Below are 27,502 nucleotides of genomic sequence, written 5' to 3'. Positions count from 1 at the left end.
TACAAACAACATTAGTTGTGCGTGGAGTGCTGTGCGACTGCGACAGCATGACATACATGCGCACAAGTGCAAGCGAGATAGACGGTAGACTGAGCGGACGGGAAACATTTTTATTCAAACTTTAAAAGCAATTTTGAATAGTCAAATGCATTTTCCATTGGTTCGGAATGGCTGTAATAGTATTACACCCGTATTCACAAACGTTACTATGAGGTCTCATAGTGCGCTCGAGCGCATAGTGTCCGTTCCACCAATCAGATGACTGTATCACGTCAATTTACAATGATCTGATTGGTGGAACCGTTAGACGTTAGACCGGCCGTTAGAATAGTAGATACTCTATTCTAAAGTAATGGTTAGAGAGCCACAATCTCAAAGTAAATACATTTTCTTAAACGCTTTCTAACAACAATGGGTCTCGTGTCTAAAACCTAGTAATTAAGGAGACCTATTAAGGCCGGCACGAAAATCGGACGTTAGCAAAAACACGCACCGCTTACAAAGCTCACTTAATCTTTATAAACACCACAGACATGCAAAAACGTAAGTCGTTGGACTTTAAGATTTATGTTTCTCTTTTTTAACCTTTTTTTCATTGCAACTTAAATATGCATTTTAATCATTATGGTTGTAAATACGGTTAAAGTATGTAGTAACATTTACTTAGACCCTGTTTCACAACCTCCAGATAAATTTTATCTAACAAATAAAGACATTATGATAGTTTTTGTATTGGGAAACTGGCAAAATGACAGTTAATTTATTCGTCAGATAAACTCTGTGGAACAGGCCCTTAGGTATAGGTAACAGAAAGACATTAAAGTTTAAAGTTTTATCTTTTACCTTAAAAACTTCGCTACCAAAAACACTTAAGCAACAAAATCATCATCAAAAGAAAGTCGCTTCATTGCACTGAAACCTCTATTGTTTAACTTGAAAATTTGACGAGACTTAAATAATTATAAACGGTAAACAGTTTATACTTTGGGAGTTGTTTAATTGTGCTCGCTCCTACAAGTTTCGTGCTTAGAGTCTTCCGGTGCCCTCAACTGAAAGAGTTTTCAACTAGAAGCTTTATTAAGGCCGATTCACACCAAGCACGTACACGTGACACGTGCGTAGTGACGCGCGTAAATCCGTAGACATAACTGCACGCATTACGTCTACGCGAACGTTCACGCCACGCAAGCGGTATGCCATGTCTCAGTTCCATACATTACAACGCAATTACGCGCTACGTCTACGCTTACGCAACGCTTACGCAGCCTGTGTGAACGAGTTGTTAATAACTAACTTATGCGCGCGACTTGATCCGCATTCAAACACCTATTTTACCCCTTGAATTTCAAAAATCCTTTCTTAGCGAAATTTTAGCCCGATCCCTTCAGTAGTTTGAGCTGTGCGTTGATAGTCCATTGATCAGACAGTTACTCATCTATTAATTTTTAACCCCCGAACCAAAAAGAGGGGTGTTATAAGTTTGACGTGTGTATCTGTGTGTCTGTGTATCTGTCTGTGGCATCGTAGCGCCTAAACGAATGAACCGATTTTAATTTACTTTTTTTTGTTTGAAAGGTGGCTTGATCGAGAGTGTTCTTAGCTATAATCCAAAAAAATTGATTCAGCCGTTTAAAAGTTATCAGCTATTTTCTAGTTTTTTTGTAGAAAAGAAGCTGGTTAGATAACCCTTAGGTTCATAATATTCAAGTGTCAATTGACAAATGTCAAGCTGTCAAGATGGACGTTGCCTAGATATACATAATTATTTATTTGAAAATGATTTGTCGGGTGTGTTGAAATTTTTTAATTTACACTTGTATATACTTAGTTTGATAAAAATCTTAATTTAGGTACTTACCTAAGTGGGTATGCCAAATGACAGTTGAATAGTAAAAGTACTTTCAAGAAGTGTGATAGTGATGCAAGTAATTAGTTTTTGCTTAATTAAAGTAGATTGCACACGGCTGCGAGACTCCGGAAAGAAGGCCGGTGTTCTGGTAGTAGTAATAGTAATTTCAGATGAGGGGCGTAACGTTGTTACGTAACCAAGCCCAAAAGACTCTTAAACTCCTTCTAACCACTGTGCTTTAACTCTTTAAAGTTATACGAGTTTTTAAAGTTATGTAATTAGGTAAATATCACTTAACTTATAATTAACTTATAATTGCTCTAACGGTGAAGGAAAACATCATGAGGAAACCTGGACGCCTGAGAGTTCTCCTCTATTGAGCCGGCGATGGTTTCATGATGAAGCTACATGCCCGTGAAACCCTATTATTCATATCTGACGACTTATACAGAAAAACCGATCAAAAAATTGCTCAATACAAAATACATGGGTAGCCATGAATACGGAATTACTGCGCTCGTCCCAGGAAGGGATCGAGGGACGTGACTGCAAACACAATAAACGATTTATCCTCAACCGTCCTGAACGCTGGCTATCGTATCTACATACAGCTATGTTTCTGATATGTGAGCTGTATAGGGCGAGCGATGATAGCTTAGTTTAAGACTTCGGCTTTATACCCTAGGGAATCTAAATCCTAAGCAAGCACCACTTTACAGCCATGAAGTTGCTGATAATATTATAATTATGAGCCTCGATAGCTCAACGGTTGAGGAGCGGACTGAATTCCGAAAGGTCGGCGGTTCAAACCCCACCCGTTACACTATTGTCGTACCCACTCCTGGCACAAGCTTTACGCTTAATTGGAGGGGAAAGGGGAGTATTAATCATGATTAGCATGGCTAATATTTAAAAAAAAAAAATATGTAAGCTGTATAGTATAAGCTGAGAGATGATAGCCTAGTTGAAGACTTCGGTTTCCTATTCGAAGGAATCTGGAGTTAGATCCCGGGCACGCACTATTCGGAGTTATATGGATTTCAAGCTATTAAATATCACTTGTTTTAGTTCATCTTAACCAATCGCCAGCCCGATCAAAGGTCTCCCTCTCTCAAAATGAGAAGAGTTTAGACCTCATTCATGACGTCCAATAGCAGACTTCACACGGCTTAAAGATTTTGTAGTACTTTTAGGCATCTATCCTTTTCCTTCAGCGTGAAAGATACTTACTAGAAAGCCGAAGGAAAACATCATGAGGAATCATTGTCCATAATGCTCTCATAGGTGTGTGAAGTCTGCCAATTCGTACTCGGTTAGCATGGTAGACTGTGGTCTTAAAGCTGGGACACACCAAACGCGTATGCAGCACGTAAGCATAGACGTAGCGCATACCATGACGTTGTTATGTATGGAACTGTATGAGATATGGCATACTGCTTGCGTGACGTGAACGTTCGCGTAGACGTAATGCGAGCTGTCATGTCTATGGATTCACGCGCGTCACTACGAGCGTGGTCACGTGTACGTGCTTGGTGTGAATCGGCTCTTAATCCTTCTTATTCCGAGAGAAGGTTTTCATTAGTGGACGGGAAACGAATTGAAATGATGAAAATAGCTAATTAGGTATTTTGCTCTTACTACCCCGATTAAAAAAGATACAGTATTAATCACGTGAATAGGTAGTTCATTGATTTTGTTATCTGATTGAATTTGTGTAAAAGGTTGATTTATTTCTGTCCAGACGATTTGGGGTGTAAATAAAGGATCCGTGCGGACATAGCAAGTTTCGCGTGATCAATGCGGAGAATGTAATGTGTGAGCGGTATGTCCTTTTGTTCTTTATTGGATCTCTATTACGGACGATGGAATCTTTCGCTGATGAAAATCTACGCGATTATTCATGCTGAGTGATCTATCGGATTTTCGGATTAATTTTTATACAACTTCCATGTGTTACGGAATTCGGAAAATTCTCCGTTGTCCGAAAATTCTTTCTTATCATGGGCTACAGAAAACCGATTTGCTTTTGTTTCTTGTCTCTGCATAGATCCATACTTCTAATGTCATTATCAACCAGTAGAGGCCCACTGATATGTCCCTTGTAGGAACTTCCACGTGCCATTGTCTTGTACTGTCTGAACCTCTCCCAATAGCTCCCTTTGAGTTGTTTGATGTCGTCTATTCACCTAGTGGGGGGTCTCCCTGATTTCTGCTTTGATCACGTAGAGAAACTCCAAGCATACCTAGCTCCTCAATGCTCGTCTGCTAAGTGACTCTAAGCTTTCTTATGAGGCCCATAGTTAGTAACCATGTCTCGAATCCATAAATATGTCAGCACTGGCAACATGCACAGTTGTAGAATTTGATCATCAAGCACTGACATGATAAAGCATATCTTAATCTAAAAATCATTCAGTAAACAAGAAAATGGTTTTTACCTAAAACTTACTATTATAGAAAGTGCTTTTAGGGTCCCGCCACATTAACTGTAATGGCTTCAGATATAATTATAATAATCTCACACCAACTTGGCTCAATCATATTATTATTTTGATGTACTCGGTCACAACTGGGTCATACCGCCCTCGCACTACTTTATTATTATCAATCACAATTTTTTTTCGATCAAGCGCTCGTCAAGAAATGGGGTCGTAATGACCAAAACACATATTATTTACGTCAAATTGTTATTGTTATGGTTTACTGTCGTCTGCTAAACAAACAACGCTAAAAAACTAATGTCCCTAAGGGCTTGGATGGTTTTTAACCCCCGACCCAAAAAGAGGGGTGTTATAAGATTGACGTGTGTATCTGTGTATCTATCTGTAGCACCGTAGCTCCTAAACTAATGAACCGATTTTAATTTAGTTTTTTTTGTTTGGTAGCTTGATCGAGAGTGTTTTTAGCTATAATCTAAGAAAATCGGTTCAGCTGTTTGAAAGTTATCAGCTCTTTTCTAGTTACTGAACCTTCATTTGTCGGGGATGTTATAAAATTTTAATTTACACTTGTAATCACATGGATTTAATGGTCTTCTTATCTTACTTGGCAATTGGTATACTAATTAAACCTGTTTGGGGCGCATCGGTTGGATGGTTTCAAAGTCTATAACGGACATAGAAACATTTTAGTTGTCTTATTATACTTATCCATTAGGATGATACAGGTTTCCTCACGATGTTTTCCTTTACCGTTGAAAAGCAATTACAGGTGCTCAAACTCTAAATACTGGACGAATCGGATATTCAAATAGTTATTATGACGTAGACATCCTCTAAGAACGAATTTTTTGAAAATTCAATCCCTAAAAGGATAAAACAGTGGTTTGAAATTTGTATAGTCCACGCGGATGAAGTCGCAGGCATAAGCTAGTATTATATTATAGAATTCGATGCTCTCTACAAAACAATATCGACTGGTAAACCACAGAAATCTCACTTTCTTCAACTTGTCCCACGAAACTGGTACCTATTAAATCAGTACCGACTATATTACTCGTATTTTAAATTCACGAGACATAAATCACGAAATTCGCCCTGAAAACCTTTTTTGGCAGCTCCACGCCTTGCTTGTGCCAAGTCGACGAAAAATGCTTCAAGTGATCATGGTTTGGGATTCATCAAAAATTATACTGTACTGAGCTAAAAAGTGGCTGACATGAATAATAAAACGTGAGTGCAAAAATGCAGGATTTTTGCTGTAGAGACTTATAGAATCAAGCAAAAAATATGAGAAGGATAAAGTTATTCACTGTAGTGTACCTAGAAAGAGATGGCAATAAAGTATCACCTGTAATGAATCTGCTGTTTGACAACTAGTCAAATCAGTATCTTTTTGTCAAACGTCAAAATCGTAGTATGCGAGTTTCTATTAAACACTGGCATGTGGCGTCACAAGAGACTAATGACTGAACCACTAGGGTAACCCCTGCTTCTACCATGACTTTTACCATAACCATTTACCTACCAGCACCATGACTTTTTTTTCAGAATTAAAAGACCAGCCAGGTGCGAGTCGGACTCGTGCACCGAGGGTTCCGTACTCGGGTGTTTTTTCGACATTTTGCACGTCGGCAATTTAAACAAATTTTAATTTTTTTTAAATAATGTAACGTCAAATCCACGGTTTTCGGATTTATTCCTTTACTTGTGCTATAACCTACCTACCTGCCAAATTTCATGATTCTAGGTCAACGGGAAGTACCCTATAGGTTTTCTCGACAGACACGACGGACGGACGGATGGACGGACGGACGGACGGACAGACAGACAGACAAAGTGATCCTATAAGGGTTCCGTTATTCCTTTTGAGGTACGGAACCCTAAAAAATATAATTTAATAGAGTTACACTTCTAAACTTTAATTTGTCTTTGGTTCAAGCAAATAATCTTCGAATTCCCTTAATAATATGCAAGAGATTTAGAACGTAATATCAAGATGGCTTATTGTGACTTAAGTGCGGTGGTAATAATAATAATAGTGGACATCAGTAAGCTAAGGATTAGTTCTAATGCTATTGGCTGTCTGTTTGCGATTGGTTGTGCTTAAACTGGCTTGTGGTCTTCACATTATAGGAACACTAGTCCACAATTTCGTTCGCGTGGATTTAGGTTTTTGAAAATCCAGTGGGGACTCTTTGATTTTCCGGGATAAAGAGTAGCTTATGTCACTCTTCTGGTCTTTAACTATACCTGTGTTAAAAATCATATCAATCCGTTGCTCCCTTGCGACGAGATTGAAGGACAAACCAAACAAACAAGTACCCTTTCGCATTTATCTATGAGTAGTAATAGCAATGACTTTCTAGTCATTGAGTAATAGTGATTCTTTAACAGGGCTCTCTCCGTCACTCGCTTCATACAATCGTAGTTCCAATTTCATTTGAATATTAAGCAACCTAAGTCCATGAAATTTTGCAGACATATTCTAGAAACTAATATCTATGTCTGTGGTTTTCCAGATTTCTGTTAAAATATTCGGTTTCAAAGTTACGCGGTCTTAAAAATTTTCATACAAATCTTTGAGCCCCTGTAATTTTAAAACTACATATTTTTAGAAAAATCTAAAACACCACAGACACAGATATTAGTTTCTAGAATATGTCTGCAAAATTTCATGGACTTTGGTTGCTTAATATTCAAATGAAATTGGAACTACGTTTGTATGAAGCGAGTGACGGAGAGACCCCTCTTAAGGTAAATTCTATGGACTTTCATTTTACATATTTTAGCTATATTGCAGAATGGCTGTGAGGTGTTTTAATAGTATTATATTTACAAATTACATTTAGCATATTTAAGGTTTCCGTTAACGTTATATTTAAAAAGCAATATGTACCCCATATTTGCGGTAAATTTTGCTAGACGTAGCTTTTTAAATAGTTAGATTTTAGTAAGTTTTAATCTCTCTTTAGTCCAAATGTAGCCTAAGGTTACGCCTAAGTATGTCAAGTCGCTTTGAAAAGACCTAGACTCTTAGCAGTATTCTACGGAAAAGGGACAGAAATCTATTCAAAAAACCGGCCAAGTGCGAGTCGGACTCGCACACGAAGGGTTCCGTTCTATCGCACAAGAAATAAGCTTTTTTTAGGGTTCTGTACCTCAAAAGGGAAAACGGAACCCTTATAGGATCACTTTGTTGCCTGATTGTTTGTCTGTCTGTCTGTCTATCCGTCTATCTGTCTGTCCGTCTGTCCAGAAAACCTATAGAGCATGAAAGGCAGGTAAGTAGGTCTTATAGCATAAGTACCTAAAGGAAAAATTCCGAAAACCGTGAATTTATGGTTACATAACACAAAAAATGATCCATCTATATGATATTTACTAAATCACATAGGTATAGCATTATTATTGATGATTAAACGAACTTACCTGAAGTGAAGTTCTATCCCAATTATACGAGTTGCTTCGTCCGAAGAGATTAGGTATACATTGTAGTAATACGTCAAAGTATTGCCTTTCTAACCACTTATTTGAAAGCAGAAAATCTGCAGTTCTATTTTTTGTATTTTTTGTTGGTATCACTGGAGCGTTCCCATCTCATTTAGTTGAAAGCCTGCCTGGAACATTAATATTTCACTTATCAGGGGTCCTAGGGCTGGGAGGGACCTAATCTCTTCGGACGAAGCAACTCGTATAATTGGGATAGAACTTCACTTCAGGTAAGTTCGTTTAATCATCAATTATACCTCATTGCTTCGTCCTTTGAGATTAGGTATACATTGTAGATTTTGAAAGATAGTGAAATATTAAAACACTTCTAGGTGTAATAATATTGTATTTATATTATCAATTTTGACAAGCAAAATAAAGCCAAAAATAAATAAAAGATATTATCATAATTACGGTTACTTCATCCGTATTTAAGTAGATACTTAGTGATTTTTATAATCACTGTATTATAAGTAAAAATAAAATACTTTTAAAGCTGCTGATTCAAATTTATTTTACTTAAAATAAATTTTAATCAGCTGCTCAGTGTTCCAGATTGATTTATGAATAATAAATAATAATAAATAATAGGAGTGATAGAGCAATCTGATTAGATTGATCACATTGAATACCTCTACGATAAACTCTGGCACACAGCATAGAGTTGCCCACGCTAAGGCCGCTGTATTTCGTATTAGGTATATCAATATTGATACCTTTACTGTGAGCTGCGGAGGTAGCTGCATGCCTGACGGAATAAGTGAAAAAAAAAATATATAGAAGTATTATATTTTTATCCACTGACTGATACTGTTCGTAGATACCGATTTATGCGGACTCTTAAATCTTACTATTGTAATGGGGCATTTTTTTTTTTTTTATTTCGTAGGGGTTACATTCTATCGATGTATTCTAACAATTTTTCTGCTGGATAAAGTTATCTTCGGTGAATGTTTATTAGAAAGGAACATTTAGGCAAGGTTGAGCTGAATCTGGGTATGACGATCTTGTTAGGTCATGTATTTCGACTGATGTTTGTTAAATTAATATTATTATTAACAATTACACTACGTATCTAAATTAATTTTCAAAATATGGTTTGCACCTTATGTGTAATTATACCAACATGAGTAATGTGACGTTAATCAAATATTCTAAATTCAAATTGTTATTTGGATTCCAATTAACAAAAATTCTAAAACTATGGACAGATCTCATGGTGTAACAACATCAAATCTTGGGACTGGAGGACGATGAAAAAACAGACGTTACTCTCGAACCTAGGATCAACGATAGAGCTGAGCCATGGCTGTGTTTTATGAACCCATCAAGCTTATAGCCTGACCGGCTAATTCAGATAGACATTTTCATCGGAGTTGACGCTTCATAATATACAATATACCTTTATTTCAGGACACAGAGTTCGTTCTGTCGTGTGCGCCTATTCTTTTTTTTTTTTTTTACAAAAAACTAACCCAACACCATCTTGCGAAGTTGATCATAATATATACAAAGATGACGGTGCTACGCTCCTCTCTACCTAGTAGTACCGTCTTGATAACTTCCATGCAACCAACATAATATGCAATCAACAGGGTGGCTGAAACAGATAATGCATTATCATTATGTCTAAATTGAATTTAGAACCGAACAGAGAAGGCTCCGAAATGGTGGAAACCAGGGGTTTTTTTTTTTTTTTTGATGCAAAAAAAAAAAAACCAACATGTGGTTGCCCTAAGGCTGGTACTATTTATTTAAATACATGTTCTTCTAGTTCCCGTTTCCCGTTGTTTTTTAAACTAATGTATGAAGCGAACACAAATCTTCTGTGAGCTTCACAGCATAATTATAGATTTTGATATTCTCGTAAGAAGTGGACATCTAACTCCATCTATATAGTTAAATAGGAAAGAGAGCACTTTATTGTCGTACGCAATAAAATGCCTTTTTTTTTTTTTTTTTTATAGATTCCATTTTCTGAAAACCTGAAAGTCCAAAAAAAACAGTCAGTAATTTTAGCTACTTCATATGTTTGACAGATTCAAAACTAAACTCAGAATCCACTGGCCATCGGTGGTCTTCTCACAGCGTGTCGCCCCTACCCTATATCGTTAGGATCCGAAAAAAATAAAATAATTCTAGACAGTCTATTTTGTCAAATAGGATTGACTGTCACTTCGATAGATTTTTACCATTATGTAAATAATCCTGCAAAGACTGTGCTGAATGCTGATGTGTCAATGCTGAGCTATCTTAGTGATTTGCATTACACAACAAGATATTTAAAACATCTTTCTGTCCGTTTTTGTAGGTGTACCGTATCTACTTACTAAATCGCGGGCAAGTCGCAGTAAGTCATTAACAACGAGTTTTGTATGTAAATTTAGCTCTTGATTGATTAAATATCATTTTTCTTCAGACGGGTCAACGTATTTTTTTTTTTTTTTTTTAAATCAGGTAATTGCAATATTTGCGCACAGTAGGTACTCGGGCTGTACAGCTCTTTTTTACATTGATGATAAATCTTAAGAACTCTAAAGTATTTATTGTTTGTAAAATAATTTTAGATAACCCTGATAAATTTTAAAAATCAACTATATCTTGTAAATATATGTTATGTATATACCTAGTTGACAAGTAACCCAAAAATCTGAGTAAATACATAAATCACCGGCTTTAGTACTCGTAGTTTTGTAAAGACGAGAGGCGGAAAGTATATTCAGACCAAAATAGTAAACCATTAAATTGGAATAATTCTCGTTCATTTTAAATCGTAGATACTTTCTATAGATAGGTAGTAAAATCTTTTATAACTCCTAAGAAATAAATCTAACGTGGCCATCCAACTATTCATTGATGTAGTTGTAATTGACCTTAATGTTGTTATGTAAGCACCCACTCGTTTAAGAATTTTAGACTTATTATAAGTCTGTTATTTCCATTGGATTTATAATAAAAAATGAAAAGAAGGAAACGATCCTTCACACGAATCACATTGTGATAAGTATAACTTCACTAAACATAAAGTCTATGATATTATATTCAGATGATAGGAGGCATGCTGGGTCGTGAGATTAAGATACTGGTTTTAGAAATGGAATCCCGTATCCTCTTACCCACAATAGTATGACTGGGTCATTAATTAATTGCCATTAGTCCTAAAAGTAGAATGAACGTTCCTGCGGAACGTACCGGGTGCAGCGACGAGGGTCCCCGGTGACACTGCCCGCGCACGCGGCGCGGCGACTGTCACAGCTGCCGTGAGCGCGGTGACTTCATGGGTTCGTACTTCGTATATAATCGTTGCTCTCGCTTGTTGTATTGCCGGGAGCGGATGCTCCTGGTTTAAAGTCTGGATAGGAGCCGGTGTCGGCTTCTGCGTTGCAGGAGGTTTTCTTGTGGGTGGGATTATTCATATCTTGGCACCGGATCATAATATTACAAGCCCGAATGTATCGGCTAGCTTCACGCTGTATAAGACACAGTCTATTTCTGTATGAGCTGATCTTTAATATTTTTCTTTATTAAAAAAGAATATGAAGTTTTTTCTTGTCATAGATTCGTTGTGCTGGGTATCGCACATCAGTCTGGCTGGATCTTTAATAATAATTAATTTACGGACTGATCACTTTATTCTAAAGAGAAAAAATGAGTGAGAGCTTCCTCATGAGCATATCCGATAAAGCGAAGCGAAGACTAGTTTTTTCTTGACGATGGCTTAATTTTATGGTTGACGTGCTTGGCTGCGTTTCGACAACAATCATTGGCACTAACTCGGGTTCGAGTTGTAATCCGTCTGTACAATGGTATTATAATAATTTATAAACAAAAAAGTGTAGGTATTTTAAACCATCTACCCTTAACTTTTCTATCAGTAGCGAAAGGGTACATCCTTATTAGAAGACCGCAACATAAATGTATCAACTATATGAAGGTATGAAGAAGGTATTTAATATGCGTAAATCTCAAATGATCTCATTTTTACTCGATAATAGCACTTGATATCTCATGATTCATGTAGACACATTTCATTCACAAATAATAATCAAAGTAAAGGTAATAATATTCCTTTTTAAATGTATTCCATCACGATAATATTTTCAAAGCTTTCGTAATTCCAAATGATGTGAAGGTAACATCCCCATGAGATGTACACAACACCGATTGGAGATTGATATCATTCCATTAGTCTGATAGGTAACGTTTTACTGTAAATACCTTCATGGTCTGGGCTTCCAAATGACGTGAAGGTTACATCCCCATGAGATGTACACAGCACTATTGGAAAGTGATGTCATATCATCACCAGTGTGATACGGAAATAGTTCTAGCAACTATTCACAATATCAGCATTTCACTGTTAAATACCTTCATGTTCCGGGATTCCAATTAACGTGAAGGTCACATCCCCACAAGATGTACACAACACAATAGGAAAGTGATGTCATATTCTCAGTGTGATACGGAAATAGTCCTTGCAACTATTCACAATATCCCAAGAAATAAATAACATTTCACTGTAAACACCTTCATGTTCCGGGATTCTAATTGATGTGAAGGTCACATCCCCACAAGATGTACACAACACAATAGGAAAGTAATGTCGTATTTTATTAGTGTGATATGGAAATAATCCTAGCAAATTTTCACAATATCCTTAGAAGTAGGCAACATTTCACTGTAAATACCTTTTTATTTCGGGATTCCAAGTGACGTATCATATATATCATATCACTAGTTTGATTCGTAAACAGTCCCAGAAGCTATTCATAATATGTTTAGAATTAGGTAACACGTCTTCACTGAAATACCTTATGGTCCGGAATTCCAAATCACGTGAAAGTAACATCGCCATGTTGTCATATGTCAAGGTAACATCGCAATGTACAAAACATTAATTGCATAGTGATATCATATCACCAGACACTATTATAATAAAACCTTATAACATAAAAATTGTAACAAATAAATAAATAAATAAATAAATCACTATCGTTTTGGTGACTACGCTTTTGTAACGTTTTTTAAAACTTGAATAACGTGGTGATCGGCGAGGCACTAAAACGCGAATGAGATGGGAACGCTCCAGTGATACCAACAAAAAATACAAAAAATAGAACTGCAGATTTTCTGCTTTCAAATAAGTGGTTAGAAAGGCAATACTTTGACGTATTACTACAATGTATACCTAATCTCAAAGGACGAAGCAATGAGGTATAATCATTAATTTTGCAGTATTGCATATAAAAATGTTAAAATATTGTGTACATGGTATGGAACCCTTCTTATGCGAGTTCAACTTGCACTTGACCGGTTTTTTTTTTTTTTTTTGTGATGTAACCACAAAATAGGATCCGAATTTTTCCCTTTGTGTAAGTGCTTGTGCTGTAAGAGATTGCTACCTGCCAAACATGATTCTAGGCTGACAGGACGTACTTTAGCTGGACAGGCGAACAGACAGACAGACAACAAAGTGATCTTAGGAGGGTTCATTATTTTCTCTACAGATGCGGATCCCTAAAATGAGCCAGTTTTAATTTAAAATTAATACGTTTGGTGTGACTCTCATTAAGACATTTTAATAACGTCGTTTGGCAGACCCAACTTAGTTTCTAGGCACAACGTTACTGCATAACGTCCCTACGCATGAAAATTCCGCTATGTGCAAAATCACAAGTTTTCAAAAGACTCGTTTCAATTTTTTTTTCAATTTACTTTACATTCAGATCAAAATCACATACCCAAATAGATTATCTCTTGAACTAGCTAGCATACATGCTAAAGAACGGGTTTCTACATGTACACAGTACACACGCCTTTTAAAACAAAACAAAATCCTGAAAAAATACATAGCGGATTTTGCATACTCAGTGACGAAAAGCTGAAATGTAGTATGGACTATGGAGGGATAAGTTAGTATGACGCCCTTCCTGGTGTAGTCCAGTGGTAAGCGCCAAATCAATACTGCTTATATAAGTAGTGATATGCCTTTACGACGAATCGATTGACACCTCATTCATCAAAATCGGCCCAGTAGTTTAGGCGCTACGGTGGAACACACAGAATCTGAATACAAACATACACAATACACATACACATATATGCACACATATATACATAGACTGCTAAAATCATAACCCTTCCTTTTGGCTTTGCAGTCGGGTAAAAATGCATACATACATACATACATAGACTGCTAAAATCATAACCCTTCCTTTTAGCATTGCCGCAGTCGGGTAAAAATGCATTGAATGTATTTATGTGCGGGTTGGTAATTCAAGGACAGAATTTCTCAAAGTTCTATAAATAATAACGCTTGTAAATTTACCTCCCGCGGCTAAAACGAGTACGTGTCTTACAACAAATTGGCCACTTTAGCCTCAACGCTGAACGGCTACTGGCTATGTATAATAATACGAAAAAATATAATATTAGACTTGAATGTTGTTACGTCATTATAGATATGAAATTGCGTGTAAAAAAAAGTAAATTAAAATTAAATTGTACATAACGAGCACATATTACCACGATTAATTTGCTGACTATATTTGTCGATATTTCGATTTATATTACGTCGTTAAACCACGAAATAAGCTTAAAATCATTAGTTGACTAAAATTATCATTTAGGTTTTCAAAAATCCGGTGGAAATGCTTTGAGTTTCCAGAATAAAGTAGCCATTATTCGTCTCCGATATGCAAGCTATGCCTTGCTCTTGCTATGCTAGGTTCTAGTACCACATAGACGCTGCTCGCGACTTTATCGTCACAAGCAGCATGTATGTGGTGCATTATTGCACTAGTGCAGTAAAATATGGGTTTCTGTTGCCTTAATAAATAAATTGTTTATTTATGATCGCACTAGTGCGGCAATAAATATTATCGCACAGGTTCTGAAAGCTAATAATTGTGCGGTAAAATTTTTGTCGCCCAAGTGTGGTAAAAGCCTATTTTATAGTTTTAGTACCGGGGAAATAAACGCCATTTTACAAGTGAGTGTATTGTAAATTGAATTTGTAATGACTAATGAATAAACATTGCATTAGAGTCTAACGGCTCTATCATGTCTGTTTCAAATGAGTTTTAAAAAGTAATGGAATCCATAAACAGCTGCAAATAATTCCAGTTAAAACGTACCAATCTAATTAAACTGGGCGGGAATCTAAAATTAGGGCATTCGGATAATATAGACAGATGCAAAATTAATCATGGATTCACTGAACCGCTTCTGAATGCAATATTTCATTTTCATATCTATAACATTATGGGCAGGTATAAATATAACAACACATCTATCTCCTTTCACCAAAGCTTGCCTGGTGGAGATTGCTCTGTAATAAGGCTGCCTTTGCATACAATTGTTTTTAATTTGAAGTTTCTTTGTTTTGTCTTGCTTATTTCATGTTTTGTGTGCAATAAAGTTTCTGTCGATTTATCTATCTATCTACCATATAGGTGCCATATATTACGATGGCGGTAGGAGCTAATTATTCCGTATGTTAATTAATTGCGCTGTTTATAATTAATTCAGTAACTGGATGGGTGACTTTGAACGTTTGGATTTGGTCTTTGAAAATATTAAAGCATTTTTACAGATTGATTTGAACAAAATACGCTTCTGCTTCTATAAACAAAAAGTTCAAAAAATCAATGATTATCATCATAAATATGATCAACCCACCTCCACTCCACTCCTCTCAGAATGAGGAGGGCTTAGGCCTTAGTCCGCCACGCTGGCCAAGTTCAGATTGGCATTGGCAACATGAAGAACTCTCAAGCATGCAAGTTTCCCCACATGTTCAATAGTGGCATCTTTTCCAAATTAACTAAGCCAAATCCAAACTATGCTGATTGCAAGTGCATTCCCCAATTACCCTTTGGAAAAATTCCAAACCATTCTTCATACAAAATGTAACCATAAAACTTTTTAAAATGTAATATTTGAAATTCAATTGTGAAACCATAACAGTAAATTAGGCATTAAAATAAAATGGCAATACATAATAGAAATTTTGTCGTGATGGTTTTGGCTAGGTCGCTCAGGTCCGCTGCCAAAGTGTGGTAAGTAAAAGATAAGAAATTACTAGTTAAATGGCTAACAATTTATTAGTGGTGTCTTAATTTTAAAATTTGTTAGTTCAGTTCACTTGGAATTTTGCCTGGAGTTCACTAATTCCATTACTAACATAAATTTTTAAAAGTTTGTCTGTTTATTTGTTAGCACATTTCAACCAAAAATATAAGGGAAATCTTTCATTATTCAAAGAATACATTATCTTCAATCTGTTTTTCCAATTTCAATTATTTCAATTTTGAGAAAGAGGTTAGCCAATAGCCACCGAAACTAACTTGGCTGGGCAGCATTCGGGAAACTTCGATATGTCATCTCGCTCTTAATTCCTCAAAATCTAATGGTACGTCAATTTACATAATAATTTGACGTACCATAATAACAAATTAATTGAAACCTCATCAATCAAAATTAGCTCAGTAGTTTACATGCTTCGGTGGAACTTACATAGAAACAAATATACTCACAAACATACATACATAGACTGCTAAATTCATAATCCTTCCTTTTGGCTTTATCGTAGTTGGGTAAAAAGGGTCTTAAAAATTCAAATTCAAATTCAAAATATTTTTATTCAATTAGACTTTTACAAGTACTTTTGAATGGTCAAGAGCATCTACCACTGGTTCGGAATGCCTTACGACCTTAACAAATTAACAGACAGATGATCAGATAGGTAAACAGACAGACAACGAAATGATCCTATAAAATAAGGGTACCTTTTGAGGTATGGGTGAGAACGGGAAGGACACACTGATTAAAGACTTTCATTTTCGCACTGAGGAACTGACGATGAGTAAACTGGACTTAATTTCCCAAAAGCTGCCCAACCTAGCCGAACTCTTCTGTATATTATACTAGCTGATGCCCGCGACTTCGTCCGCGTCGAATTAGGTTTTTAAAAATCCCGTGGGTACTCTTTAATTTACCGGGATAAAAAGTAGCCTTTGTGCTAATCCAGGATATTATCTATCTCCATTCCAAAGTCTGAAGTGTGATAGTTAAACGTAATATCTAGTAATAGTAAGTACTCTCACTAGGTTTAAAGCTAAAAGGTACACCATCCGCTACATTTCATCATTATAGTTAATGTTTGGCACGTGACGTGGCTCGCTTTGCCAGCACCTTGTTTGTCGACCGCATGCTATGTGGCCTGTTGTATATGACACACCCGGGCTCAGTGAAGCGTGATATCATCGGAAATGATGTTAGGTGAGTTTAGTTTTGGAGCTATCAAATTTTATACCCATCTTTTCTTTCGAAACTTAGTGGGTACTTCGATATTTAGTAGCGCGACCAATGACATTGTACTATAGATACGCTCATATGGCGTATAAAATTCGTGCTGGGTGACGAGTAGTAGAAGATATAAAACTCACGAGAGTAGAAGAGATAGCGCTCTACAAAATGTTATTAAATTTTTTAAAGTACCTCTTGGTATTTTCAAGTGTACCGGAAAAAATAATGTGTTTGTTAGAATCTATGCTATTTTCATTGAATTAGCTGAATTGGTTCAATTATTGCGTCGTAAAAGAGGACCTTACAAACTTTCAAACATTCATATTTAACTATTGTTATTGGGTAAATAAGATAAGATTAAATATATACATTGTTACCAGTTATTGAAGTTGAATATAATTATTTGGAGAGTTCTAAAATCGTCGTTCGCTAACATAATTATTATTATAAGGTCCTACGAAAATAACTGTTCCAAATTTTAAAGGATTATCCTTCTTCCTTATTATTATAATTTGAACAGATATTTGTAGAGGTCTTCTATGAATATAATTTGAGCAAACGCTTTATATAATCTGTTATACTTTAATAATTTTAATTTCATCAAAATAATTAATTTTTGGATGATAGCTTAGTGGAAAAGACGTCGGCCTCCCATTTTAGTAGGTAGTATGACTAGGATTTATCGCCTATAATTCAGATATCTTCTACAAAAATATTATCTTGATGAAATAGTTCTAAGCTTACTGAAACTGAGGAACGGCCGCATGCATTTTAGTGCCGAGTAAATGATAGCTGACAGGACGGTACAAGCAGATTTAGCATATTCAAATCGTGTTGGGATAAGCTCTAGTATAGAATACAGAATCTGTTTTATTCCATGAAGAATCTATTATTCCGTTTTATGATTAAGGTTACGTAACTACTTTGGATTTTTTTAACCCCCGACCCAAAAAGAGTGTCATAAGTTTGACGTGTGTATCTGTGTATCTGTCTGTGGCATCGTAGCTCCTAAAGTAATGAACCAATTTTAATTTAGTTTTTTTTTTGTTTGAAAGGTGGCTTGATCGAGAGTGTTCTTAGCTATAATCCAAGAAAATCTGTTCAGCCGTTTGAAAGTTATCAGCTCTTTTCTAGTTACTGTAACCTTCACTTGTTGGGGGTGTTATAAATTTTTAATTTACACTTGTTATTGTATAGTCATATACTACATACTTAGATTTTTACATTGAAAAATAAATGTTTCTATGCCAATGTATTTTTCTATTTAGTGCATATAAAAATTTATTAACAGTAACTAGTAAATATACCTATATTCACAGCAACAATAATTATTACTAATTGATTTCAGAATTTATTTGCGGTTATGCAATCATACGTAATACCAAGTTGAATATCAATTTTAGGTATAATCAAATAATTTGTTCAAAATCTAATTTTCAACTTTAATTTTACCTACAATTTTATCATAAATAACCCCTACAATAAAAACCATTCCCCCAAACTCATTACATTACAATTCCAGAGTCGAACATTTTGACGAGATAATTCAATGAATTTTGTTCGAAACGAGCCTTTATTATCCCTGTCTCTAGTTGATAACTCGATTAGATTTATCGTCATCATGATCAACCCATCGCCGGCTCACTACTGAGAACAGGTTTCCTCTCAGCGTTCAATCAGAAGCGTTATGGCCGTAGTCTATGGGGGCTGTAACTGAACTAACGGAGTCCTACAGGGCCAAGTGCGGATTAGCAGACTTCACAATCTTTGAAGACAATAAGATGTCTCAGACCTGCATAGGTTTCCTCACCATGGTCACTCACGGTTTAAGCAAGTGATATTTAACTGCTTAAAACGCACATACTTTAATACAGTTATAGGTGGTGCCAGCCAGGTAACCTCTTAGTGTGCCCAGATGTACAAATAAGAAATGTAAGTGTATTTTTAACAAGTGTAAATTAAAAATTTATAACACCCCCGACAAGTGAAGGTTACAGTAACTAGAAAGGAGCTGATAACTTTAAAACGCTGAACCGATTTTCTTGGATTATAGCTAAGAACACTCTCGATCAAGCCGCCACAGGCCGCCACCTTTCAAACAAAATAAAAAACAAAATTAAAATCGCCTCATTGCGCTATGCGGCACGGCTCTTTTAGAAAACCATAGCGTTATCGTTATATTTTGTGGATATCATAAAATATCACATTTATATTCAAACTTGTAAAGGACAGAAAGCCATACATAATGCGATATAAAGATTAAACAAAGATACAAGATATTTCATACCGCGTGTTCCAAAAAGACAGATAAATCATATCCCAACCCATTCGTAATCGCTTCTTAAATAATATCGCGATCTTTCCGTCCCGCTCTAAATGCCCCTCAGGGAGGAGATAAGTTGAGACAAAAAAAAATGTCAAGCCCATCGGTGCTTTTTGGCGTCAAATCTTGATAAAAGGGTCCAAAGGTCCTTGATAGAAGTGATTTATGGCCGCAAATCTCTCGCGAACGGATAAATTCTTTTGAACAAGCACTTGTAAGTTGTAGTTATTATTCTAGTGCCATTGTATGTCAGTGGCGTTGTGGTTTTGCCATTGATATAAAATAATATCACCAGCACTGACCTCAAGTAATATAAGTACGCTGGAGCTGCGATTACCGACCTGTTTTTGGAGAAACTTGATTTGGCCGTTTTTTAGGGGAGTTCAATAACCTCAAAAGGAAAAAAGGAAAAAATATGATCACTTCGTTGTCTATCTGTATGTCTGTCTGTTTGTCTGTCAGTCTGTCGGTCTGTCTGTCGTGTCCGTCAAGAAACCTATAGGGTACTTCCCGTTATTTTTTTTTAAACAAATATCCAAGCGGACGAAGTCGCAGGCATCATCTAGAAACTCAATAAATTGCATAACATGATCGACTAAATTTATTTTATCTAGACCATAATTATACCATGGCTAATTTGAAAGAGCCTAAAATTAATATTAATTATGAATTAGTTATCTTGATCAAATTATAATTGAAGACTAGATAATATAATTAAGCCCTTATTCTCAAAGATCTAACGTTACCAATTTAATTTGAGACTGCTGTTAATCTTATTTAGTTTATAAAATAAATAGAGATTCCTTAGAGATTAATCTCAAATAAATTGGTTTATTGCTTGGGATATTTTTTGGATATTTTAAGATATCACAGACGTATCCGTAGCAATTTTGATTTTGAGTTTATAAATAAGGCTGCACTCACACCGCATCGCAACGCATCATTTGCATCGCACCGCAACGCATCATTTGCATCGCACCGCAACGCATCGCATCGCACCGTATCGCATCGCATCGCATCCCATCCCATCCTATCCCATCTATTCTTTTCTACCAATTTGTCGGCGTGATTTACATATTGTGCATGTATACCAATGTTAAATTAAAATTTGATAATGCTAAAGAGTCTCTAAACTAAACTACGGATGGACGGGCGGACGGGTGGACAGCCTGACATGGTCAAACTATAAGGCTTTCTTGTTGACGACGGAACCCTAAAAATGTTTCATAAGTAATAAAACATTATTTCAATATTAAAAGTAACTCGAATTAGGGTAACTAAAAATACTCTTTCCTAATTTTCATGCGCATTGCTATTCAAAAGGGAAGTGGGTGTGAATTCGACGAGATTATTCAATGAATTTCGCACCAAACTGGTCTTTATTATACCCGTCTCAACTTGGCTGATAACTCAATCAGGCCGCGGTTATTTATAAGGATTGGAGTTCTGAGAATTTTATGTAGTTTATCTACCTTTTATCTTTCTTCAATTTATTTAGTTTCAATTTCTTTCCAGAGCGGGAGGGTTATTCCGTGGAATAGTTAGCAGATCGTATCGGCGAAACCGTACCACGGAGTGATTTAATGCTTTGACACTAGAATTAAAAAAAAATGTCTAAGTGCGATTTGGAAACCTGCACCGAAGGTTCCGTACTTTGGAAGAATACGTATAATTATTTGGTTGATTATCTGCAACTGAAAAGAACTCAAAGTAATCATGAATTACATGAATTGAATGAATCACAATTGAATGAATTACAATAACCCAAAATAGTAATCGACGAATGAGTCTCTTGTCTTTGTCATTTGTATGGGATGACGTAACAGAGAGAGCCCTATACTAAGTTCTCTCCGTGGATAGAGTATAGAAAGGTGTATTATTAATACAGTTTTCCCTAGCAATCAAAGTAATACCAGTGACCCGCTTTATTTGTCAAACAGTAAATTTTCCGTATTGTTAATCCGGTTCGCTTCCGTAAGCACGATCAGATAGTGTGACACGGGCTGGCTTAGGGATTCTCTACACTTATACGCAGTAGTGTTTAAAATACACCAACTCATATAAGTTCACTGTCACGTTATTTGAACTATGTTCGTTGCCATACGCTTAGTAGGTATCAAAATAAGCAAATATTGTAGTTTGATATCTTCGTAATTTAGTATGAAAACGTAATTCAGTTATGACATTTTTTTATTTAAACACTTTCATTAAGATCTTTAAGGATTTTTTTAAATCAAACAGTTCCCACGGGATCTTTAAAAACTTAAAACGCGGACGAAGTCGCGGGCATCCTCTAGTTACAAATAAATTGATTATTTATCTAAACATAAAAACTTTTAAATAAAACAGTAGCACAATCAACCTATCGAATGTGTATAGACCCCTATTCTGGCTCGCTTTGAATTTCAAATGTACAAACGCATGTTTCATAACGCTTATCTGAATCTACATTGTACAAATTGCTGCGAACTTAATAACTTTTGTGTGTCACCTTTGCACTTTAATCTACATAATAATACCATTTTATGACGATTTATTTGAAATTTGCTCAATAACAACGAAATTAAATTTTTGTGGGATAAAATTCCGAAAAGCGCTTGCCTCTGATGAATTTAAAATTTGGTATAGTAACATATTTTTACCATCTAATCACGAATATTGTAACGAATAATTGGCGCAAACGCCATTTTAAATACATGTATGAAAAACGAAGGAGCACCTCTTTTCGTTCACGCATTTCTAACCAATTTAAATTATTCTAGGGATGTGTGTGAGTGGACTGTATCTCGGGAACCGTAACAGGTAGCGAGCAAAAATTTTCTAAAAATGTGTATTTCTGTTACCGCTATAACAACAAATACTAAAAACTAAAAAAAAAACCACAATAAATATTAAAAAAAAGTTTAATGTGTTTGTTGTGTGAGTCCAACTCGCACCTGACTGGTTTTTTTTCTGAATAAACTTAATACTAAATATACCTCTAATCTGCTAGAGGAATTTATTTCTATTACTTTTCCTATATTTATTTTACAAAAAAACATACACATTACATAGCCCATATCATAGAACCTTACAAATGAAAATGTACTACTTACTTAATTAGTATTCGGTGGTATGGACATTGCCCCTCAGATTTCTCAAATTTTTTAAAAATCCCAATGAACCTTTGTTATATTTTGGGTCAAACTCAAAGGCCTTTGTTCGCTAATCCACACTTGCAAACATTAACAAACCAAATTTATAGGCAATGAATAATAAATATTGTTATTGAAATAATTTACATTGCTACGCGATATTAAATTTATCGTGCGCTGTGGAAATTTATGCATTTTGCGTTTAAGCGTATTAATTTACGCACACTAGTGACCATCAGTAGCAAATGCTATTTAGTAGGTTTTAAGTTATTAATATGACATACGCTAATAACCTCGTTATTAATGCTCACAATTTAAAAAGTCCAAAATTATTTGCTTTATTCTCGTTTGATAGGTATATACTTGTAAGGTACGACAGCCTATTGCTTAAGACGTCAGCCTCCACTTCTTCATGGTGTGCCATGTTTCATACAGTTCCATACATTACAACGCACTACGTCTACGCTTACGCAGCCTGTGTGAACGAACTATTACGTGGCGGAATGGACCGCCATAGATGACACATCCAAACTAGGCCAATTACAGGCATCTATTTTTGACTTGTCACCTACGGAACGGCAAAAAATGATCCCACATTAATCACATTAACGACAAATTACAAATTCAACGATCAATCCGAATTTTCATTATCACTGCAGAATGAATCGCTTAATCCTAGTAATTACTGGTAATTACCAGTCAGCTGCAGAGTGAGGGATTTCTTTTTGTAATTAACTCAAATCGTGTCGTATTATTGACCCGTAATTACTTTTTCATTCAAATGGCTCACAGATTAAGTCTCTCCGTCACTTGCTCCACACAAACGTACTTCCAATTTCATTTGAATATTAAGCAACCAAAGTCCATGAAATTTTGCAGACATATTCTAGAAACTAATATCTAAGTATGCCTGTGGTTTTCCAGATTTCTGTTAAAATATTCGGTTTCAAAGTTACGCAGTCTTAAAAATTTTCATACAAACCTTTGAAAAATCTAAAACACCACAGGCACAGATATTAGTTTCTAAAATATGTCTGCAAAATTTCATGGACTTTGGTTGCTTAATATTCAAATGAAATTCGAACTACGATTGTAAGGAGTAAGTGACGGAGAGAGCCCTGTTAATTGTATGAACTGAACCGGTAATTTAGGCTCTTGTTCTGAGATTGATTCATGTATTGCTTCGTTAGTCGAATCGTTTTGTCATACCTACAGTTTTTGTTCAAATAATGTCTTCATGTAATAATGTCAAGATCTTTATAAAAATTTGAAAAATACCCGTATGTGAAAACTAAGTAGCTTTTGGAAAGAAAAGCATTATCTTAATAAATTTTATCCAAATTGTTAGAATCATTTACGAGTAACCAGTTACATTACCTATATATGATTTGCTCTCCCAAACTATGAAGATTATAGTCTAGACTCTAGACCTTACCTTTTTAGAACAATAAAGAAACTAAGTTTCTGGTTGAAAATGAGTCGCTTAAAAAAAATTGTAGGTAGGTATTAACAATAATCAAAGACACGCTTTGAAATCATTTTTAACGATCTCTATTTTTTGTTACAGATAAACAATCATGGAGCGGACACTGGCGAGGTTAATATACATCTGTATTATATTTACACTAGTGAACGAAATGTCGATAGCAGTCCAAGCGAGGGACAATACTAAGAGACGTACCAAAGAGAAATCGGGCGGCTTTCAAAAGAATATATGCGATATCACAGATCGCGATTCGAAAGTGCACTGCTATTGTGAGAACACGAGGGAGCCCAGAAATGCGACAAAAGCGGAATGCTGGGTATTCAACGGCGGTATACCCCGCGATGACCTCATCTGGCAAAGTTTCGCGTCACAGCCAACTTTGCAAACTTTGTCTTTCAACGTCCGCGTCGATGGCGCACTCGGCTACGTGCCGACCAAAGCGCTGCACTACTTACAGAGACTTAGATCTATAAACATCAAGTACGGCAATATCGTTGATGTTAGCACTTACGCGTTCGCCAACTTAACCAATTTAAAAGAGGTATCGCTATCGCAAAACCAAGTCGAAATGTTACAACAGTACGCCTTTGCGCACTTGCCCAATTTGACAGTGGTGAATTTGGAAGAGAACATGATCCTAGAGATCGGAAGAGACTCCTTCTTCGACGTCCCGAAACTTCAGAAACTGGTGCTAACCAAAAATAATATTTCATCAATAAGCAACGGAGCATTCCAACACACATTCAACCTATTGGAGCTGGAACTGAACAAGAATAACATATTCCATTTGAACAGACACACGTTTGATGGATTAGCCAACTTACGGAGATTGGACCTAAGAAAAAACCGCATATACAATCTAACTGAGTTTACTTTCGCCGAACTGTGGAACTTGCAGGAGCTTCTGTTGGGGAAGAACGATTTAAAATATATATCAGAGAGGGCGTTTGATGGTTTATCCCAACTCCGAAAGTTGTCCCTCGATGATAATAAGCTGGCGTCGCTTCCCTCCGGTCTGTTCGAGGGAGTGAGGGGTCTGAGCTCCCTAGACCTGCGTTCGAACGAGCTCCACGCGTTAACTTTCGACAACATCAAGCCCATATTGGATAATTTGAAGCCTTCAGGCAGCAATTTACTCTTGGAAGGTAATTTAATGAATATTTAATACTAACGCTTGTGCTAGTACGATAAACTGAAAAACATTTTGAATCTGTAACGAGGAGAAATAGGCGCTCGGTGTAACTTTGATATATCAAACTGCTAAGTTTACTTAGCAATTTATTCGGTTATGATCCCGCTGGGTGTTTTAACTTGTGCAGAACTATCTTCGCGATTATCGCGCGCGGCGTCCGTACGAAAGTTTGTTGGCGCGAAATGTTCGCTGCCACTTGAACCAGTCTTTGTAATAGAGACAAACCCCGCAGCTTATATGGTAATGACTTTGTTATGCATGTGAACTGCAGCGAGCAGGAATACCGGGGTGGTTACGTTGAATAATTTGTGGGAACGCAGACTATTTTCCTAATGCACATTAGAATAACAACATTTTAGGGTCGTCTTTGTAGCATGTAATAAAGTTAAATAGTTACGTATTATAGATTCACTAGAACAGAACAGAATATATTTTTATTCAAATAAACAATTTGTTTTGAAACGCTAAAATACGAGTAATTTACCACTGGTTCGGAATGCTGTTCCTACCAAGATGAACCAGCAAGAAACGCGGCGGTTGCTCAATTCCAAATGGTCCATATTTTACAATAATATTATGCTATCCCACTTCTACTATAATATTATAAATGCGAAAGTTTGTGTGTATGTATGTGTGTAAGTTTATTACTCTTTCACGCAAAACTACTGAATGGATTTGGCTGAATGGAGATAGACTATACCCTGGATTAACACATAGACTATTTTTTATCCCGGAAAATCAAAGAGTTCCCACGGGATTTTGAAAAACCTAAATCCACGCGAACGAAGTCACGGGCATGATCTAGTATTATACAAGCAGTTACAATCCCGCGTATTGCAAGATCAATGCCCAGTTGAGTACATTTAGGATTTTTGTAAATCTTTCGGATCTTCGATGCCATAGATGATTTTTGAAAACAGTTTTAATTACCCTTAAATAACCATATTAATTAACACCACCTAATGTTTCTAGTTTCCATTAAAAATGCTAATATTCAATTATCTCATATTCACAGAAAACAACTTCGTATGCGACTGTAGATTGAAGTGGATGCACTCACTACGAAACGAGACGCAAAGTCAGAACACCAAGGATTCTTTGGAAGGCGTCACATGCAAGATGGATTCCCCCATAGTCAGCTCCGCGTACAACAAAATACCAGAAGAAAACCCCCACATTAACCAAGATACCATTTACAATGGAAATTCGGTGGAAACGTTTGCTAAAACGAATGCAACAGATAAGAAAATGGACGAATACAAAGATGCACTTAACGATATAAGCGCAAAGAAAGGTCTTAAAAGAAATGTCTTAAAGATTCCACCAGAAACGTTACCTTGTCCTATAGAAACGAGAAAAACCACTGAACTGCCACATTTCATAGTAGATCCAGTTATCCCAATCCAGAACGAAATGAAGACCTTTAGGTTTCAAGAAATGAATGGAACTGGAAAAATGACGATGGAAAGTCTGGTATTATGGAGTTTTTGCTTTGTCTTCGTCTTCACTTAGGTGTCGTAAGATTTACGAATCTAGTCATTAATATATAAGTGAGATACAGACTATTTTACATTTTAAAGCTAAAAATTGTAAACGCAATTTAAATTTAGTGAGAACATGGTAATAAATGGAATCCGTAATTAGTATTGACAGGAATGTTAATTGCAATTGTAAGCTAAAAGTTATTAACTGTTCGTACGTAAACATTATAATAACGCCAGTGGCGTTGATTAAAATTGTGGAGATGATATTGCTTAATAAGGGTCTGAGATAATTATTTAATTTATTTATATATTATATATACCATGTATGTATTATCACCAGCATGTATGTAGGTATGTATGTATATTGTATACACTTTATTGCACCACAAAACACAAATGACAGGTTACAAAAAAGAAAACTTAAAATGTAGGTAGTATAGAAGCACACGTATTTTGCGGAAATCCATGACATACAAGGGAACCAAAAGCATAATTTGCTATAATCCGCCAAACTAAAGAAATCTGTATGATGACATGCACCGCCCGCCCTCCCACTGATAAACATGCAAGAAAAACCAGCCACCAAGCAAGCACCACGCAGCACCACACAAATCCCGACACCGGAGCATCCTCAGAAGATGTAGACCTTACAATGCCTAATTGCAAAGCAATTTATATGAATCCTGTCTTAGATAAGTTTAATTTTTTAAGTAGCGCCAACGTTGCCTATCTTCGGCCTTTCGCATAAAATCTATGCCACTTTAGCCAATATGAAGCCTTCCAATCCACACTTGG

The 27,502-nt window shown here is 36.0% G+C and overlaps 1 protein-coding gene across 1 annotated transcript in view; it reads left to right on the top strand.

Annotated features, from left to right (window-relative positions):
* LOC123873189 (connectin-like) overlaps nucleotides 1-27,028 on the top strand; it is a 332,367-nt gene extending 305,339 nt beyond the window's left edge. The window contains exons 5-6 of the mRNA XM_045917913.1: nucleotides 24,113-25,176; nucleotides 26,239-27,028. Of these exons, the coding sequence (XP_045773869.1) occupies nucleotides 24,123-25,176; nucleotides 26,239-26,735 (1,551 nt within the window). The 5' untranslated portion in view covers nucleotides 24,113-24,122 and the 3' untranslated portion in view covers nucleotides 26,736-27,028. The remainder of the gene's footprint in view (nucleotides 1-24,112; nucleotides 25,177-26,238) is intronic.
* Nucleotides 27,029-27,502: the final 474 nt, after the last annotated feature.

The sequence above is a fragment of the Maniola jurtina genome, chromosome 16, assembly GCF_905333055.1.
Source record: "Maniola jurtina chromosome 16, ilManJurt1.1, whole genome shotgun sequence".
Classification (NCBI taxonomy): Eukaryota; Metazoa; Arthropoda; class Insecta; order Lepidoptera; family Nymphalidae; genus Maniola; species Maniola jurtina.
The sequence above is the reverse complement of the archived record's forward strand: the minus strand, read 5'-3'. Positions and strand labels throughout refer to the sequence as shown.